General features: G+C 41.6%; 1 protein-coding gene across 1 annotated transcript in view; it reads left to right on the top strand.

Annotated features, from left to right (window-relative positions):
* The window catches only part of ADAMTSL1 (ADAMTS like 1), a 431,341-nt gene that overhangs the window by 254,269 nt on the left and 158,866 nt on the right, over positions 1–18,206 (top strand). The window contains exon 16 of the mRNA XM_021715583.1: positions 17,567–17,777. Within this exon, the coding sequence (XP_021571258.1) occupies positions 17,567–17,777 (211 nt within the window). The remainder of the gene's footprint in view (positions 1–17,566; positions 17,778–18,206) is intronic.

The following is an 18,206-nucleotide window of genomic DNA, read 5'->3' on the forward strand; positions in this document are numbered from 1 at the left end:
CAAAACACAAGTGAATAAGGCTTGTATAATTTTGAGCTTCATCAAGCTATGGGAAAAAAAAATCGCAGAAGGAAGCTGTTATAAGCAAGTTATTTATTGAATTAAATCCACCACGACTAAACAGCTATCAATGCTCCTTTCGTGAGAAAATGATGCCAGATTTCTAACATGGAGGAGAGGATGATATGGAGCCAGGACTTCCTCCCAAGATCCACTCCCACTGTCCAGTTCAACTCTGTGGTAGTTCAACTTTGTGGAAAGCACAAGTGATAGGCCATTTGCTTGCAACCAGGGTGAGACAACCAGGTGACAATATGGGGCCTGGAAAGCATCCATTCTGCTCTTCTTTTTTTCTGTGTTACCTTCTAGGTACTTCCACAGGCCTTCTGAAGGCACATCCCAGGCATACCTGGAAACACCTTCTGTGAAAATAGACCCTGTCATGCACTTCATCTTTTGCTTAATGGAAGTTGACAATATAACCAGCCCATGGTGGAGTGAAATGAAACCACATGTGGGCTGGCTTGACCCTCCCTTGATCTAGAAAAGAAAGGTGTTGTTTTCTAGCTTACCCTTGCATATTTAGCTCCTCCAAGAGGGTAGTTCCGCAGAATAAGGTTGGCAAGAGGTAGACTGTCTTTTACCACACATGGCCTAGTGTGTTTACATAGGTGTAGATAGTCATCTGGTGGATTGTACTTTTTTATCTTGACATATAGAAAAGTAGTGTGTTGAACTCTGATATACTTGAGGATAATATCTTGCTCCTTTTCTTTTCTCTGGAGTTGGAGTCTCACTGTGTCACCCAGGCTGAAGTGCAGTGGCACGCTCATGGCCACTGCAGCCTCGACCTGCTGGGCTCAGTGATCCTTCCGCCTTGGCCTTCCAAGTAACTGAAACTGCAGGCGTGCGCCACCATGCCCAGCTGTCTTGCTATTTTTTTTATCCTCAAGTGTGTACAATTATCTTTCTGTTGTCTCTCTGTACACCAGTGAACTCTAGATGGAAGCCAATCTCAACATTTGTGCCAGTTCCCTAAATATTTGTTTAACTTACTGTATTCTGGGAACCCTGAAACCCTCCTGTATGAAAAGAGTAGTATCTGAAATGAATGTGTTTTCTGAATATCAGGTGGGCCCGTTTGTTGACAAAAAAACTTTCTCTACCTGAAAAGTCAGTCTGAAAAAGTGAAGCACAAGATGGGCTTCCATTCCAAAGCCTCATGCCCAGGCCAGATAATATGGACTTCACCAATGAGTCCACAGCCGATACTAGCATTGGGAACCCATGTCCATTGTGGGTAACAATATGGCACACCGGTTCCTGGAAGCTTCATTCACTTATAGTGATTAAAGGATTGTGGTCACATTAAGAGCTTGGTGGACATCAAATTTCCATCACTTCCTGGTAGGCTTTATCAGTACTTTTGCCCTACAGTACAAAAAGATCATATGGCTTCATTCTTTACATTCTAAAAAGTCAGTGAGTGGCAAGAGGTTTAGCTGACAGACATGTCTAGAACCTAAAAATTTGACAAATTAGTCTTAGTGTCTAGGGTCATAGAATCCCAGAATATAATTTGGTCCAATTCTCTCATTTTATCTGTCAGTAGAGAGAGGCCAAAGGTATTAAGTGACTTGCCCAAGTAGACATTGGCTGACAGAGCTCAAAGCCTGAAAAGTAATGTTTTCTAACGTTGAGCTCAGTGTTTATCATAAACAGAAAGAACCAAGAAACTCTTTAGTGAACCAGAATGTAGTATGTCTTCAAATCCTGGCTCTGCCTCTGATCGACTGTGTCCTTGAACGAGTCGCTTAATGCCTCTCTGTCTTCATTTCTTTATCTATAAGATAAAAATGAAACACTACCCACTTCATTGGGGTTTTGCGCAGATAATTGAGTTAATGTATCTATAGGAATGCCTGGTAACTTAAGGATAAACTCTATATATGCATGTTCCAGTTGCTAAAAGTGCACGGAGAGCTGGTCTGAGGTAATAGAATAGGGGACCCAGATGGTCACAGGTGGACATAATATGTTTGTCACTAGAAGAAGAAAGCGTTTTCTTACCAAACACTGCAAGGCATTTCTCTATACCATAGTCTTTAACACTATAGAAATGAATTGAGTGTTATATGCACAGCTAAAAAAATGCCATTTACCTCAGGTAGAAATCTTTTATGCTTTCTAAAGATGTCCATATCCATCAATAAGGAAAGCATTCCTTCCTATTAGAGGCTGAAGGTTAGAGGGCAAAGGGTGAAAGAGGGAAAGAAAGAAAATGATTGCATTCATAGAGCTTGGGGATTTTTCTAGTAATTTAGTATAAATGAATGAGAGTCAAGAATTAGGAGTTCAGCTGTACTCCACATGGCATGGGGTAAGACACTCACCACAGGTTTTTGCAAGTCATACAGAATCCAGTGTTCTTGTGTAGTTACTGGGTTGCCCCAGTCTTTCCATTTTCCTAGCTGGAAAAATAGATAGTATCATCTGAGAATCAGAGGGCAACTAGAAAATTCTCTGTGGCCTGGGGAAAGTTGGGCTGTATAAAGCCAAACTGTTTATTGTAAGTGATAGAAGCAAGTAAAATTAAATATAAAAACAGTTACTTTAACATGAATATAGCAACAGGAGAAATTCCGAAAATAAGCAAAAAAAAAAAAGCTACTCTGAAGACCAGTTATTTCTATTTGTCTCTCTTGTGTCTAAGAAATAATATTGTAACAACAATGACAGCATTAATAATGATGGCTACCGTGTGATATTTTTCTTCCAACACCCATGCAAGATAGAAGGCTAGAAGATAAGAAAACAGTTAAGAACTCTGGAGACAGACCAGTTAGGGTCAAATCCTGGATCTCTTACTGACTAGCTGTGTGACCTTAGTCAAGTTGCTTCAATTTCCCCATATATAGAATGGCATAATAATAGTCTCTTTGGGTTGCCATAGGGATTAAATGAGTTAGTACATGTGAAATTCTTCCAGCAGTCCCTAGTACCCAGCAAGTACCCAGTAACTACTGGAAGCTGTTATTGTAGTTATTGTCTCCATTTCACAGACAAACAAGTTGATATTCAGAGAGGGTAACTTGTCCAAGGTCATGAAACACAGGTGGAAGTAAATTCTAACCCTGATATGTTGGAATCCAGAGTTCTGGGCCTGTCTATATTATGTTCATGTACCTTCTACTTAGTAAACATAACTTAGGGATTTAGAACAAATCATCGGTTCTATTAGCTCCAAATATGTTTAAAAATAGTGTCCCAGGGATAAAAGTGAAGGGCCCCCTTGAAAAACCATGTCACCCTGTTCATGGTCTTGTTGGACTTTTCACTAAAGACTTGACAATGTGCCCAGGCGTGGTGGCTCAAGCCTGTAATCCGAGAACTTTGAGAGGCTGAGGCAAGAGGATTGCCTTTGTCCCAGAGCTCGAGACCAGCCTGGGAAATATGGCGAGACCTTGTCTCTACAATAAATAAATAAATAATTAACTGGGTGTGGTGGCACATGCCTGTAGTTCCAGCTACTTGGAAGACTGAGGCGGAAGGATCGCCGGAACCCAGCAGGTCGAGGCTGCAGTGGCTGTGAGCACACCGCTGCACTCCAGTCTAGGCGACAAAAATGAGACTCCAACGCAAAAAAACTCTCGGGACAGACAGGAAAGGAGCCTTCTGGTAATTTCAGCCCTGAGCTAATTAGGTGAGCACAGGTCTTAGCAACTGCCAGTTTCAAGGGTAGTGAGCTGAAGTTACCTTTGTCACTAGGGGTCTGGCTGCCCAAAGTGCCTCTACTTCCCAGTTTCCCTTACACCCCCATAATTACATCAAGGAAAACAGACAGGAGTGAGAACCAGAATTTTCCAAGGATTTACTTGGCTTTCCACTCAATGCTCTTTCCAGCCATGAACATAGGAATAAAACATTTCAGTTCCCTGAATGTCTCATGCTTTCTTCTACCTCATTCTGCCTGAAATACCTACACTTTACTTCTGCTTTCGCCTGGCTACTGCTTATTCACCCTTCAGGGCTCAGCCTGGATATCACCAACTCCAAGGAGCCTTCAATGACTCTCTCTCTTCCTTCTCAACTCCCAGTCTAAATTTTGTGCTTCCCTAATATGTACTCACCTGTCTCACAGAGTAGATGGTGAGCCCCAAGAAAGTAGGGTTTGTGTCTGTTTCATTTACTACATATAGAGCCTGGCACACACACAGTGCCCAATAAATACTAGTTAAACATTGAATAGATTTAAAACTCTTGAACAGATTGAGAATATTTTTAAAATCTGTGCCCCAATCATTCAACATAATATTTGGTACATACAGTAAGTCCTCTACATATGAACAAGTTCCATTCTAAGAGCACATTTATAAGTGCACCAAAGTTAGCCTTGGTAGTCAGCTAACCACAATCAGCTATGTAGTACCATACTGTAATAGTTTTATAATATGTTTCACATAAATAATACATAAAAAAACAAACAAATACAAAAAATAAAACTTTTTTTTTTTGAGTCAGAGTCCCACTGTGTCACCCAGGCTGGAGTGCAGTGGCATGCTCATGACCACCGCCATCTGCTGAACTCCAGTGATCCTTCCATCTCAGCCTTCCGAGTAGCTGGAACTACAGGCATGCGCCACCACACCAGGTTTATTTTTTGATTTATTGTAGAGATGAGGTCTTGCCAAGTTGCCCGTGCTGGTCTCGAAAACCCCTGGACTCAGGCAGTCCTCTCAAAGTGCTGGGATTATAGGTGTGAGCCACTGTGCCTGGCCTAAGAAAACACTTTTCATCTCACAGTTCAGTACCTTGAAAAGCACAGTAGTATAGAACAGGATGACAGCTGGCAGATGGGCTGGCTTTGGGTGAACAGGCAGGAAGAGTTCCTGACTGGAGAAAGGGAGAAGAGGCGGGAAATGGTAGCACCGAAGGATTGTCAGCAGTAGGAGACGGAGGAGAAGGTGCCATGTCACCCACGGCTGACATTGATGGCGCAGGTTCTGGTTCCTTGCTGGATTCAATTCTATCTGCCCTCTTGGAAAAAATGACTCAGTGATGTCTGGAAAGTCGTTCTTTTTGTCATCACTGATGACACTGTCGCACTGGATTGCATGCTGAACGGCTGCTACAATCTTTGTGTACCGTTTTATGTGAAGGTCCTGTGCCTCCAAAATTAACAGTGCCTCCTCATAGACTGCGAATGCACATTCTCATCTTTGAAAGTTCACAATTGGAGGTTTTGTATGTAGAGGACTTAATGTACTAGGTTTTCAACAAGTAGGTGCATGGATACAAGCACACCTACATATGTGAATGGCCAAATACACAGGTAGAAGAAAAAATGAAGTCTGTAAGATGGCAAAAAAAAAAAAATGTATAATGAAAGGAAAGGGGAGGCAGAATCTTGTAAAAGAGAATATAATTGAATCTGTGGGTCCTGATATAAAACTAACCTTCTCGGGCAGTTCACTCATAGAGAAAGCTAGTGAATACAAATGTCTGGAAAGGTTTCTCTTTACTATGTTTACTATGTAAATAGATGGATTGAAAACTGCTCACAAGAACTACCTCAAGGAAGTTAATCTGCTTGGGTTACTGTACAAAGAATCACAAACTGAGTGGCTTGGGATAACAGAAATGTATTCTGAAACTAGGTGTCTGAAATCAAGGTATGGCCAGGGCTGTGCTCCCTCTGAAGCTTGCAGGAGATGTTTTCTGCAGTGTCGCAGTCCTTCCTTGCCTCTTCCTAGCTTCTGGTGGCTTGCCAGCCGTCTCTGGCATTTGTTGGCCTGTAGATGCATCTCTCTAATCCTCCTTCATGCATGTTTTTAGTGTCCAAATTTCCCCCTTTTCATAAGGACAGTATGCATTCCATTGGATTAGGATCTACTCTGGTGACTTCATTTTAAATTGATCACCTGTGTAAAGGCCCTGTTTCTAAATAAGGTCACATTCTCAGGTACTGGGAGTTAGGACTTCAACATAACTTTTGGAGAGATGGGGAGACAAAATTCAACCTATACTAGGAAGAAATATTTAGATTCTTAGATTTGCAGGGTTTTAGTGAGTTAGAGTTGCCACCTGCAAATAAATAAATAGGTAAAGATATTTAGGCCTGATTTGATGGCAGTCAAATAATTTTTTAAATTCCAAAGCACTTGATCCCCAGTCTTAAATGCCTTATAGTCTACTTGGAATAATAACTAGAGGGAAAAACTTAAACAAATAGAATTGTGTCAAATAAGACAGAATAGCACTTGACCGTGAACAGCTACATATAAGCATTGTAGAATGTAAATAAGGGTCAAATGGCAGTAAATCCAATAGGATTGCAAGGCGGGTGCAGTTGATGTGAGCTGGGATGAGGGGGAAATCCTTCCTGGAAGAGGAAGGAAAGCATCCTAGACAGGAAAATTTGGGAGCCAGCTCACAGATGTGAAAAAGAAAAATGGTATATTGGAAAGCCAACAAGTGATTGAGGATGGCAGAAACTCCCACTGTTTAAAGGAGGTAATTCTAGAAAAAGAAAGGAGTTCATTCCGTGGAAGACTTCTTTCAGTGTGAAGATGCTAATCAATTAATATAAAATATTTTTTAAAAACTAGAATAAAGCCCAAAAAGATAGTATAAGAGAGAGGAGAAAAACAACAACAGATGACACAGGTAATGATCTAAGAAATTTCTTCCATGATATTGACAACGAGGAGAACAACCCTGAAACTATTTTTTAATAAGAAATTTCTACCTGGGAATCTAGACAAGCCAACTAAAATTTCAGACTCCCAAGGAAAAAAGTGATTTTTCAGATCATCTACCTGCTAACACTGCTTTCTCAAGAAGCTCATATCTGAATGAAAAGCCAGCAGGAATTTTATCTCATTTTCATGTACTATCACCTAGAAGACAGGGTGATCAGAAAATGGGAACCAGAGCTTAGACATTTTAATTAAATCAAGCTGTGTGTAGGTGAACAGGCACATGGATATTTTTGGACAGTGGGGTGTCGTATTGAAGTATGGGAGGTGAGGGAAAGCTGAAGATACATTGTATAATCGGACCTAGTTTGGTTGTTATTCTGCTATTTGACATGCTTTGTAAAGGAAATAGATTTAGAGGCAGATGGCTAGTAATGAGATGGTAAATTTATATCTTGCCGCAAGTGTCATTTTTTTTCCCCAAGAGCTATTCATTAATCAAAAAAACAGCAAAGAAGGCTTGACGAGACTTGCTGGTAACCTTGACTTTTAAAATTTTATTTTATTTTATTTTTAGAGATGATTTAGAAGGTGAGGCAAATTTGTGTGGCTAAAACAGTCACTTTGACCAAACTATTCTCAAGTGGAAATGAGCACTTTGCCACCTCAGGTGTTTGGTAATCCTGGCTATAACTATTTTTATGGAGCCAAAACCTCATACTATGCAGGCAGACTTCCAAGAGAAGCACGGTTCTATCTTCTGTTTCCTGCACTATTCAAGTTACTGTTTTACAGACAGCTCTGATTCTCATGGTGTGATATATCATGCATGCTTTTGGTTAATTTTTGGCCTTCAAACATATTTTTACTCTCTAATGTCTAACATCTCCTTTGATCCTTTATTTTTTTTCTAGGCCCCTTTTAAGAGATTTCTAGAATACACTGGTCATATGTGAGGGGTAGCAAATCCATCTGGGATCACTGGGTGTAACCACTTTTCTGATCTTGTCTGTTTTCCCTTGGTAACCCTTCGTGATTCACTCCAGTCCTTGGCAACTTAGAATAACCTGAGTTCCCAAGCTAAATTTGGTAGAAATCACTTGTTTCTCTGAGCCTCAGGATTCTTATCCAGAAAATGGAGATGGTAATGCCTGTTTGCTCACTTCAGAGTTAGGACAATTAAGTGAAATAACAGAGACAAACGGTCTTAGGGAAGTGCAGTTGGTCTTGTAAATGCAAGTTGTGATGAGCACCACACTGCATGTCTTCTGGACGCCAGCAGTCCTCATGGTGTGGCCAAATAGTTTACCTATTAGCTCATGACTGTTACCTAACATTGTTTGCTTGGTCTCCTGCGTGTTTGTCTACTTTCGTCACCTTTGCTGACAGCATCTTGAAGGTGGCAACATAGTTTTCACTTCTGATCTGTCACAGTGCTTAGCAATGAATGCTTAAGAGGTCAATTAAGCCCTTCCCCCCAGTCTTTGTAACCTGTGGCCACTTTCTCCGGCTCCCTCCAGGAAGCTTTCTCACTTGACCTTTTTAGTCCCTACCCTCCCAGTAATCATTCATGCATTCAACAAATATTTACTGAGCACTCAGTGATAATAGTTCACAGTAACTAGAGTTTATAGAGCCCTTTATCTGTGCCAAGCACCCACCGTGTTTAGCCCCTTCCATAGAAGTTCACACTTAAACTTCATAACCACCGTGTGAAGTAGATACTGCCATCACCCCTATTTTAAATATTAGTACTGTTGAGTAACTTTCCCAAGATTATACAACTAGAAAGTGGCAGAGGACAATTCATTCATGAATAATCTGATCCCAGAGCCCAAGGTCTCTACATTAGGCCATAATGCTTCCATGAGCATCTTCAGTGTACTGGGTGCTACAATAGGTACTGGAGATAGATACCATGACGATGAATAAAATCTCCTTGCTGCCCTGTGGAGCGCATCATCTAAAGAGAAGACAAGAAGAAAACAAAAAACTCCAGTATAATGAAAGTGAACCCGAGAGAAGAGAATGCCATTAGGAGGAGCAAGACAGCAACCTCCATCTCCACCCAGTAGCAAGGGATATCAGAGGAGAATTCAAGAGGAAAGGGAATGTTTAGGATCCAATGTGAGAGGCAGAGGAGTTTGCCAGGACAGAAGAGGGATGCAAAGCTGAGTGTAGGAACAACCTAAGAATAAACCAGAAAGATATTTCAAACTTCCCTGTGAAGTATGTTACAGGCCTGCCAAGGAGTTGAACATTGGCCTGTGGGCAACAGGGAGTCAACTGATGTATTTTTGTAATCTTTATTTTGAAATAGTTTGCTGGGCTTTTTTAAGTTGCAAAAACAGTACACGGTGCTCCCTTTTACTCTTCATCTCATTTCCCTAGCTGTTACCATTTTTGGACCATTTGAGAATAATTTCAGATGATACCCAACTGCATCTTAACACTTCAGTGTTTATTACCTAAGTACAAAGATGCTCATAACTACAGTATCATCATCAAAGTCAAGAAATGACATTGATCCAATATTTTCATCTAATCCACAGACTCCATTCAAATTTTGCCTATTGTCCCAGTCATGTTCTTTAAAAGTCCAAGATCCAATTCAGGATAACATGTTGCCATCCACCTGGGACATTTTCTCAGTCTGTTCTTGTCTTTCATATTCTTGACATTTTTTAAGAGTACAGGTCAGTTACTTTGTAAAACATTCTTCAATTTGGGTTTGCTCGATGTTCCCTTTTGATTTATGAATTATTGATAAAAATAACATAGAAGTATGCTGTATTCTTACTATACCATATAAGGAGACAGGCAATAATGATGTGCTCCACTGGTGATATTAACGCTTATCGCTTGGTTAAGATGATGTCAACCAGGTTTTTCCACCATTAAGTTAATGTGTGTTGCACTTATTAGTAATAAGTAACAAGTATTTTATGGGGGTGTAATATGAGACAAAGTAAATATCATTACTTCTAGATTATTAATAGGTATTATATGGTAGGGTAGATTTTTCTCTTCTCTCCTTTTTATTTATTCATGAATTTCTACTTTACTCAAAGGGTTAAAATCATGACTATCAAATTGTCCCAGACATGACCAGTGAGAGCTTTTTCAAGCTGGCACCTGTGTCCTTTTGACATATACCACATCATTGTTTGAGCCCTTTCCAGTTTTCTGGTACAACAAGGTATTTCAGGCTTATTTTTTATTTTCCCAGGTCCTGACTGGGAGTCAGCTATTTCTTTAGGAACTGATTCCTTTTGGTATCCAGAACCCAAGATCTGGGCACTTGATGTGCTGCATACTTCTGGGATGTCATTGCTTCTAGGTCTTTCAGAGGAGAGAGCTGGGAAATACTAAATACATGCATGTATAGTTGTACATGTCTGTTGATACATAGTTATATCTATCTATCTATCAACAGACATGCATAAGTATCTACCTATCTATATCTATGTATCTACCTGTTAAAAATCATGAGTTCACACTACTTGGGATACCAGTCCAAGTCTACTAGGTTTATTTTAGTCTTTTTCCTTTCCATATTTATAACTCTCTTCTCTGACAGTAAGAAATCTGGCTCCCATTATTTCTTTTGTATTTATGTATTGGTTCCATCCTCCCTTGAATCTTTGACTCCCAACTGTCCTGGCCCAGTGTTGAACCCAGCCACACGCCAAGGGACCACTCCCCAACAAACCCCATGCTAAAGTTCAGCCCCGACAAAGCAGAAAAGACAAGGAGGGGGAGGAAGGAAAAGCCCATTGGAAAGCTCAGCTTCAGACACGCAGTGCCTCTTTGCCCCTTAGGGAGCACTGGACCAGAGCTGAGCCCAGGACGCCCTCGCCCCTCATCTCCACCAAAAGCTCAGCCCGACTCCCCTGGAGATTTTTAATCAGACAATGTAAAGTGACCAGGTTTGCATTTGGGACTGACTTCTTAAAATTTTAAATTCAAGGGGTACATGTGCAGATTTGTGACACAGATATTGCATGATGGTGAGGTTTGGGCGTTTATTGAGCCCTTGGTGGTAAGCATGGTACCCAATAGGTGGTATTCTAACCCTTACACCCCTTCCTTCCTTCCTTCCTTCCTTCCCTCCTTCCTTGCTTCCTTCCCTCCTTCCTTCCCCATTTAGAAGTCCCAGGTATTTATTGTTCCCATTCTTATATCTGTGTGTACTTCATGTTCAGCTCCCACTTAACGAGTGAGAACATACAATATTCAGTTTTCTGTTTCTGTGATAATTCACTTAGAATGAACCATCGTCTGTAGCTGCATCCACGTTGCTGCAAAGGACATGAGTTCATTCTTTTTTATGGCTGCATAGTATTCCATGGTGTCTATGGATTACATTTTCTTTACCCAATCTACTGTTGATGGGCACCCAGGTTGGTTCTTTGCTATTGTGAACAGTGTTGCAATAAACATACAAGTGTAGGTGGGTTGTATTTTTTTTTTTTTTTTTTTTTTTTGTGGAATGATTTATGTTCCCTTGGGAACACACCGAGTCATGGGATTGCTGGGTCGAGTGGTAAGCCTATTTTAGTTCTTTGAGAAATCTCCAAACTGTTTTCCACAGGGGCTGTCCCACCAACCGTATATGAGTGTTCCTTCGACATCTTGGTGGCTGTGGGCTGTGGATAAATTGAAAACTGGGAAATGTGGAGATAAATTGGAACCACTAGTGAAAGTTCAAGAAACAGAAAGTGGGATGGGTCCTAGACAGTGCCTATGTGCCCTTCCTTAGGTTTTCTAGAGTTGGAAGACTCAGTGGTGTGTGACTGATTATTATCAGATTGCTGTCCACCTTCAGACCTCAGAGCCATCCAAAGGAAACAAATATCTTTGAGAGACTTAAAGCACACACACACACATACACACACGACAGAAATATTAGGCAGCAATGTCAAGTTGGAGGTTAAACACAAATTTAAAGAATACTTCTAACAAATAACTCAAATTTACAAAGGTATTTTTCCTCCAAACAAAAAACTGCAGTTACAAAATCTGAATAAAGAAGCAAGGCTACCTTGCTGCAGAAGCCAAAGTAAGAGAAGGTTCTTAGGGCATAATAGCCTAGGGTGGGGCAAGGCTGCCATTAGAAATTATGTGCATTTATACCAGCAATACACAATGAGTTGCCAGAGGCAACAGTCATTACCTTCTCTGAAAGACTAGGGGAGAAAAACCTTGGCAACACACATAATAAGCCCTTGTCCAAAGGAAGGCAAGAATTCCTTCTTTTGTGTAGCTAGTACAAACACAAGCTGCTAAGAAGGCCCAACCACCATGGGTCCCTGATTGCCCGCATTAACTCTGATGGCCACCTTTACAAAAAACAAACACATCTCTTGGGAGGACCACACTCTGCCTTTGCTCACTTGGCTGCCAAGTACACTGCTGCTGACTGAAATAACAACTACAAGTGTATTCATGACCCCCGGGTGTGTCAGCAGTGTGTTTGTTTCTATTATTTCAAAATAGATCTGTCATTTTGTCATTTGTCATTTTCTGAAGCTGTAAGCGCCAGAGAGCCTAGCATTTGCCACTCAGATCTACTTTGTTTTGCCATCTCCACCATCCTGGCCCTAAGAAACAATATGATAGAATAATTAGGCATGCAGGAAGGAGCCAGGCTACCTGAATCTGAATCCTGATTCTCTTGATTACTAGCTATGTGGCTTTGGACAGGATACTTAACCTTTCAGAGCCTCTGTTAGCTCACCCTTCCTATCATACCTTTTTCAGTGAGTTGATATAAGTAGTAAATAAGTCCATGTTTGTTCCTGCACCTTGGGTCAGCTTAGCCCCGGGCCCTGATGGAACCTCAGCAAATGAGGCTGGAATCACGTGGAACTGAGGTTCATAAATCCATAGCACTGGACCTGTGATAGGTAGCTGGGTCATTCTCAATGACCTGGTGTCCAAGTCATGGTAGACTTGGGTGTGATGCAGGTGGCGTGGCATCTGTGGGAGACCCAGGAGCAACCATTCTGGGCCATGATTTGACTTCAGGCCCCAGGCCCTGCTTATTAAAATGCAGAGGATACCTTATCTCGTAGAACTGGGAAGAGGATTAAAGGAGGTTTCATTTCAAGCAGCTAGTTCAGAACCCGGCTCACTTAGGTGCTGAATAAATGTTAGGGTTACTGTTGTTATTGGCGAGCATGTGTGATGTTAGCTGGTTTGTGGTCACATCATGGCTCATGGCTCACAGCTAAGGGCATTCTGCCCTGCCCAAGGCAAGGGGATGGCCAGATCCAGGCAAAGTGACAGGACCACAGTCTGGTAGGCTGGACTTTGGGCAGAACCAGCACTATTAGGGAAACAAAGTGGAAATTAGGAAGCCAAGTTTAAAATCTAAAAATCCAGTCGTAAGGATAGGTCAATGTGGGCACACTTGATGCTGGTCAAAGGGCAGGAAGAATCATTCCAGCCATCAAGATGTTGGGTGACACTCTGTCTCCTGCCTGCCCTTGGTCAGGAGTCAGTTGCTCAGGGACTGGGCAGGGTCAAGCCAGGAGGACATCAGCTGTGATCTGGCAGTTCACAGAGCCTTTCCTGCAAGCAGATTTTGACAGAAGGGACAGGAACATGGAGAGGAAAGGCTCAGAGGAGAGAAAGCAGTAAAGAAAAAGAATGCATTTTGGCCAAGAGCCCAGCCATGAAGCTAAACACCTGAAGCCTAGAAGCTGAAAGAAACCATAGCAATCGTGTTGACTGCCCTCCTCTCACAGGGCCATGATCCTTTAGCCAAAACCACTGGAGCAGATGTGTTTCCAAGTTCAAAACTTTGGGTATTTTAGAAAGATGTTAAGATTACTAAGAGATTGTATAACACCCCTAGAAATTTCTGGGGGAAAACACCCTAATCCAACAGGCGAGTATCACTGTAGTAAAATGTACAAATATTTACACAAAGTGGGACACAGCCTACGAAGAGCATGTCAATTCAGGTCGAGTTTGCTACCGAAAGTGTTTACACCACACTGAGGGAAAACGTGTGGTGCTCAGAGCTTTTGGGACTTTCAAGCTGGGAGTAAGCAGTTGTTTAGAGGTTGCAGCTGAGATATCAACCAGCCACGTGACTAATCCAAAGGTGCACACGCAGTTCACTGGAAATTCAACTCAATTTGAGTCACCACATACTTACTAGACATCTGCCACTTCCTGGGTGCTATGCTAAGCACTGAGGTTACAATGCTGTATTCATTTCCTAAAGCTGCCCTCACAAAGTTCCATAAACTGAGTGGCTTATATCAGAAACTTACTGTCTCACAGTTCTGAAAACTAAAATCAATTTTGAAATCAAGATGTCAGCAGGACCATGTTCCCTCTGAAAGCTATAAGGGAGGACTTCCTGCTTTGCCTCTTCTAGTTTCTGGAAGTTGCTGGCAATTGTCGGCATTCCTTGGCTTGTAGATGCATCATTGCAACCACTGTCTCTTGTCACAAGGCACTTGTCCTCCGGGTCTCCCTCTTTTATGAGAACACCAGTCACATTGAATCAAGGGTTCACCTTACTCTAGTATGACCTCCTCTTAATTGTTTACATCTTCAATGACGCTGTTTCCCCGTAATGTCACATTCTGAGGTACTAGGGGTTAGGATTCCAACGTATCTTTTTGGAAAACCCAATGCCACCCATAACAAGTGGTAAACCAAAATAGACATGGTCTCATGCCCTCATGAAGCTAGCAGTTGAGTGGGGTATGTTGAGAATTTCCAAAGGGGGAAAGAATTAAGGAGATTATATAGGAGAATGTTACTCGGGTGAAGGCTTCCTCCCTGAAAAAGTAACATTTTAAGTGGAGATGAATATATGAATAAAAGCCAAAGCAAGGGGGGAGAAGAGGGACTAACACCCTTTCTCTCTGCTGCCTAGACCAGAGCACCTGTCTTCCTTAGCACTGGGCATCCATGGAAGCCAGGCAGCAGGGAAGACCTCTAAGAGTCTCAGAGACCACCACCAACCATAACCGACCTTGTCCCCAGGGTGGCTCCCCCTGGCCTGCAGTCCCTCTCTCAGAAACTATGAATGTTCAGAATGCCGATGGTGGATCTAGGCTAACATGTGCAGGATTTGTTGAATGACCTATAGTAGAACTGGGGCTTTGTAGTCAGGTTGACGTTGGAACTGAGATTGTTAATATAATAGATGTTTTTCATGTCTAGCAATGCCGAGCAAAATATGGATGAATTGAAATCACAGAATGCAGGGAGCGGGGTTTCAGCAACCAGCAGGACCAACGCCCCCACAATTATAGTCTTTTTGCAGAAAAAAAAGTAGAAGAGACTCTCTGCTTCCCCCTTTTTGGCCTAAGTTGATTAAAATATTTTTGTCCCAGAATCGGCAAAGTACTTAATATATGACCTCCTTCCTTGGGAATGTAATGTCCTTTTATCAGGGTAAGCAGATATGTCTGTTTTGTGAGATTCTCTGTGCAGTATTCAAGTGGCCCCATGGCTGCCAAAATGCCTCTGCTTCAAGGTCCCCATGGCTGAATTTCTGCCAGAGGCAAGGGCAGCAGTGGGGAAAGTAGGGACGGAAAGTTTCTACTCTGACAAGCTTTAACCTTGGGGCAGCATTCACTGTGTGTAGGCAGCTTCTTTATGAGACATATGTAAGGGGGTCCCCAGCATGGGATGTGGATGTTGTATTTTGGTTTACACCCACAACGTTTTAGTATTACATTTAAAAGTGAATGAAAAAGTATTTTTGAAGCATAAAAAAAAATATGAAAAGTGTACAGATCCTACATGTACAGCTTGGTGATTTTCCACGAAGTGGATCAGACCCAGCACCCCAACCTAGATTACATCCCAGAAGCCCTCCCCTCTCTGCCAGTTCCTACTTGCTGAGAGTAACCACCATCCTGCCTTCTAGTACTATGGATTCTTTTGGTTTTCAAGCTTATATAAATGAAATCACACAGTATGAGTTTTTGTGTTTGTGGCTTCATTCACTCAATTCGCACAACACTTTAAGGCTTTGACTTAACTCATTCTAGGGGTCTAAAACTGAGATAGTAAGTTTATAGAAATTCACAAAAGGACCTAAAATAGTCAACCCTGCTTCTATTCTTCCACTCATTAAGAATTTTGTGAATGTTTACAGAAGAGTTTTCAAGATATTTTTTGGACACAGTGTGGTACAGTAGGAAGTACAAAGGCTTTGGAGCCAGACATACCCAAGATTGAAGCCTAGACTCACTCCTTACTAATTATTGGCGGGTGGGCAAGCCAGACTCATGGATTTTTCAGGTCCCCACAACTGTAAAATGAGGAAAATCAAGGGTCTATCACATATTGTTCTGGAGGTAATTACAGGAGATAATGTGTTAACGTGCCCTCTATGATAGTAGGTCCCATCCATTGACTCAGTTATTAGGAATTTATTTGCCATATACATTAATTATCTAGAAGGTGCTATGAGGGATAGATGCTGTGAGTGATACAAATCTGACTCAGATAAGACACAGGCCCAACCTCAGGAGGTGCAGACTCAAGTAGCGCCCTTGACAGGCAGAGTAACTAAAATACAATTAAGAAAATGATCAGTGTCTGCAGCAGGTGTGGATACAGTATTTTAAATATAAACCATGTTTGGGTATGTAGAAATGGAAGAAATACTAAGGGGCAAGGAAAGTAATTTAGGAATACAGTTTGCACAAAGACACAGCTAGAAAACCATGGGCATAAATGCAGAATAACTAAGTAGTTCATGACAGACATGGCTGAACAGGTGTGGATGCGAAGAGGTAGCAGACACATAGGTTGGAAAGGTAGGTATCTATCAGAATAGCAAAAAGAGATTGAGAGTATACACTCTGTTTTACAGTCTGATGAAAAACATTACGGCCAAAAATTTTTAAATCAATATTCAGGGCTGGCTACAAAAGCTAGGCGGGCCTAGCTACCAAAGGATCTACTTGTCATGCTTTTCTTGGCCAACTCCTGTTTGTCGAATCTTGGTGCCTAAGATTGCAAACAGAACTTTATAAAACTGATCTTTAGAGAATGCTTCTGACTCAGAGCCCAAGCCACTGAGTCTTGCCCTTATCACTCCCATTTTGGAGGCTGCATCAACAGGGAAATGCAGTAGGATTGTTTTTATAGGCCCTTAGCTCACTATAAATGTGTTTCTCAAGACTTGGCCCTTTGGAACTGGCCAATTCATGCACTCAGCTCATCTCTGTGTATTTGACATCTACATCCAGAAAATGAGCCACTCTTGTCAGTTGCTCCCCCACGAGAAGGCTGATCTTTTTAGCAGCCTCCTCTTCTGTTACATTACCCAGTCCCAGGCAGCGATGATATTTATACATAAGACAGGGACGTTTCTATGCTATGATGGAAGTTTGAAGGAAGTTGGAGCCAATGACCTTTCACTTTGAAACCAAAGAAAAACAAGCACAAATTTTTCAGCCTTGCTAAGAATGGGAGCTGGAGAAATTAGCAGAAAGGCTTCTTCTAGCCTATTCAATATGTGGTTTCCAAAGCCTTTATGTATTCGGGCTATGTCTCATCTAATATACCCCCCCTCTTATTTTGATGAAGTTTATATGTTCCATCATAATAGACATGGATGTGACCATTATTGATAATATCATAGGTAAACGTTGGATGTTACATTTTATCACCCTTTTTGCTTTATTCTAAATGAATTCTAGAGCATGAAGGAAAAGGATCAGTTCCAGGCTTGGGGTGGAATTACTAGCCCATCTTGGGCTAGAACTTCCCACATACCCAGTTAGGGGTTGTTTTTTTTCTGTATTAGCAGCACAAGTTCATGAGAAATGTTTTCTGCACAGGTACTAAGAGTGTCTTCTTCCTCTCTGCTTTCTTCTCAGGTGGGAAATTGGCAAGTGGAGTCCATGTAGTCTCACCTGTGGCGTTGGCCTACAGACCAGAGATGTCTTCTGCTCCCACCTACTTTCCAGAGAGATGAATGAGACGGTCATCCTGGCTGATGAGCTGTGTCACCAGCCCAAGCCCAGCACAGTGCAAGCTTGTAACCGCTTCAATTGCCCGCCAGCCTGGTACCCTGCACAATGGCAGCTGGTAAGTTCTGAGGTTACTCAGTTTTGGAGGTTTTGTTTGCAACCGTGATTCAGGACAAGTCATACTCTCTCAGAGTGGTTTTGTCCCATTCAGGGAATGTTTAAGATCTGCTCATCCCTCCCTTCTTAGTATTCCCCTAATCTTATTTAAATCCATACCTTGTAATTTTAAGTACCATGTTCTTTCTACTCTACCACACTTCAATGACATCTAAAAGGAATTCACATGACCTATCTGTTAACCCGAGCATATTCATGACAAAGTTGTCACTAAGCAAAGAACAAATTTAAAAAGTACAGGCAATGTGTTCAGTTTTCCATAAGGCTATCTTTTTCTGAATTTATAGCCTCTCTAGTTGTTTGCTGCTTAAAATTCTAAAAAAAAAGAAGAAGCAATAAAAAATAAAAAAGGTACTAAGCAATTATTTTT

This window comes from Carlito syrichta, unplaced genomic scaffold (genome assembly GCF_000164805.1).
Source record: "Carlito syrichta isolate Samal-C Ts95f unplaced genomic scaffold, Tarsius_syrichta-2.0.1 Scaffold307203, whole genome shotgun sequence".
Lineage (NCBI taxonomy): Eukaryota > Metazoa > Chordata > Mammalia > Primates > Tarsiidae > Carlito > Carlito syrichta.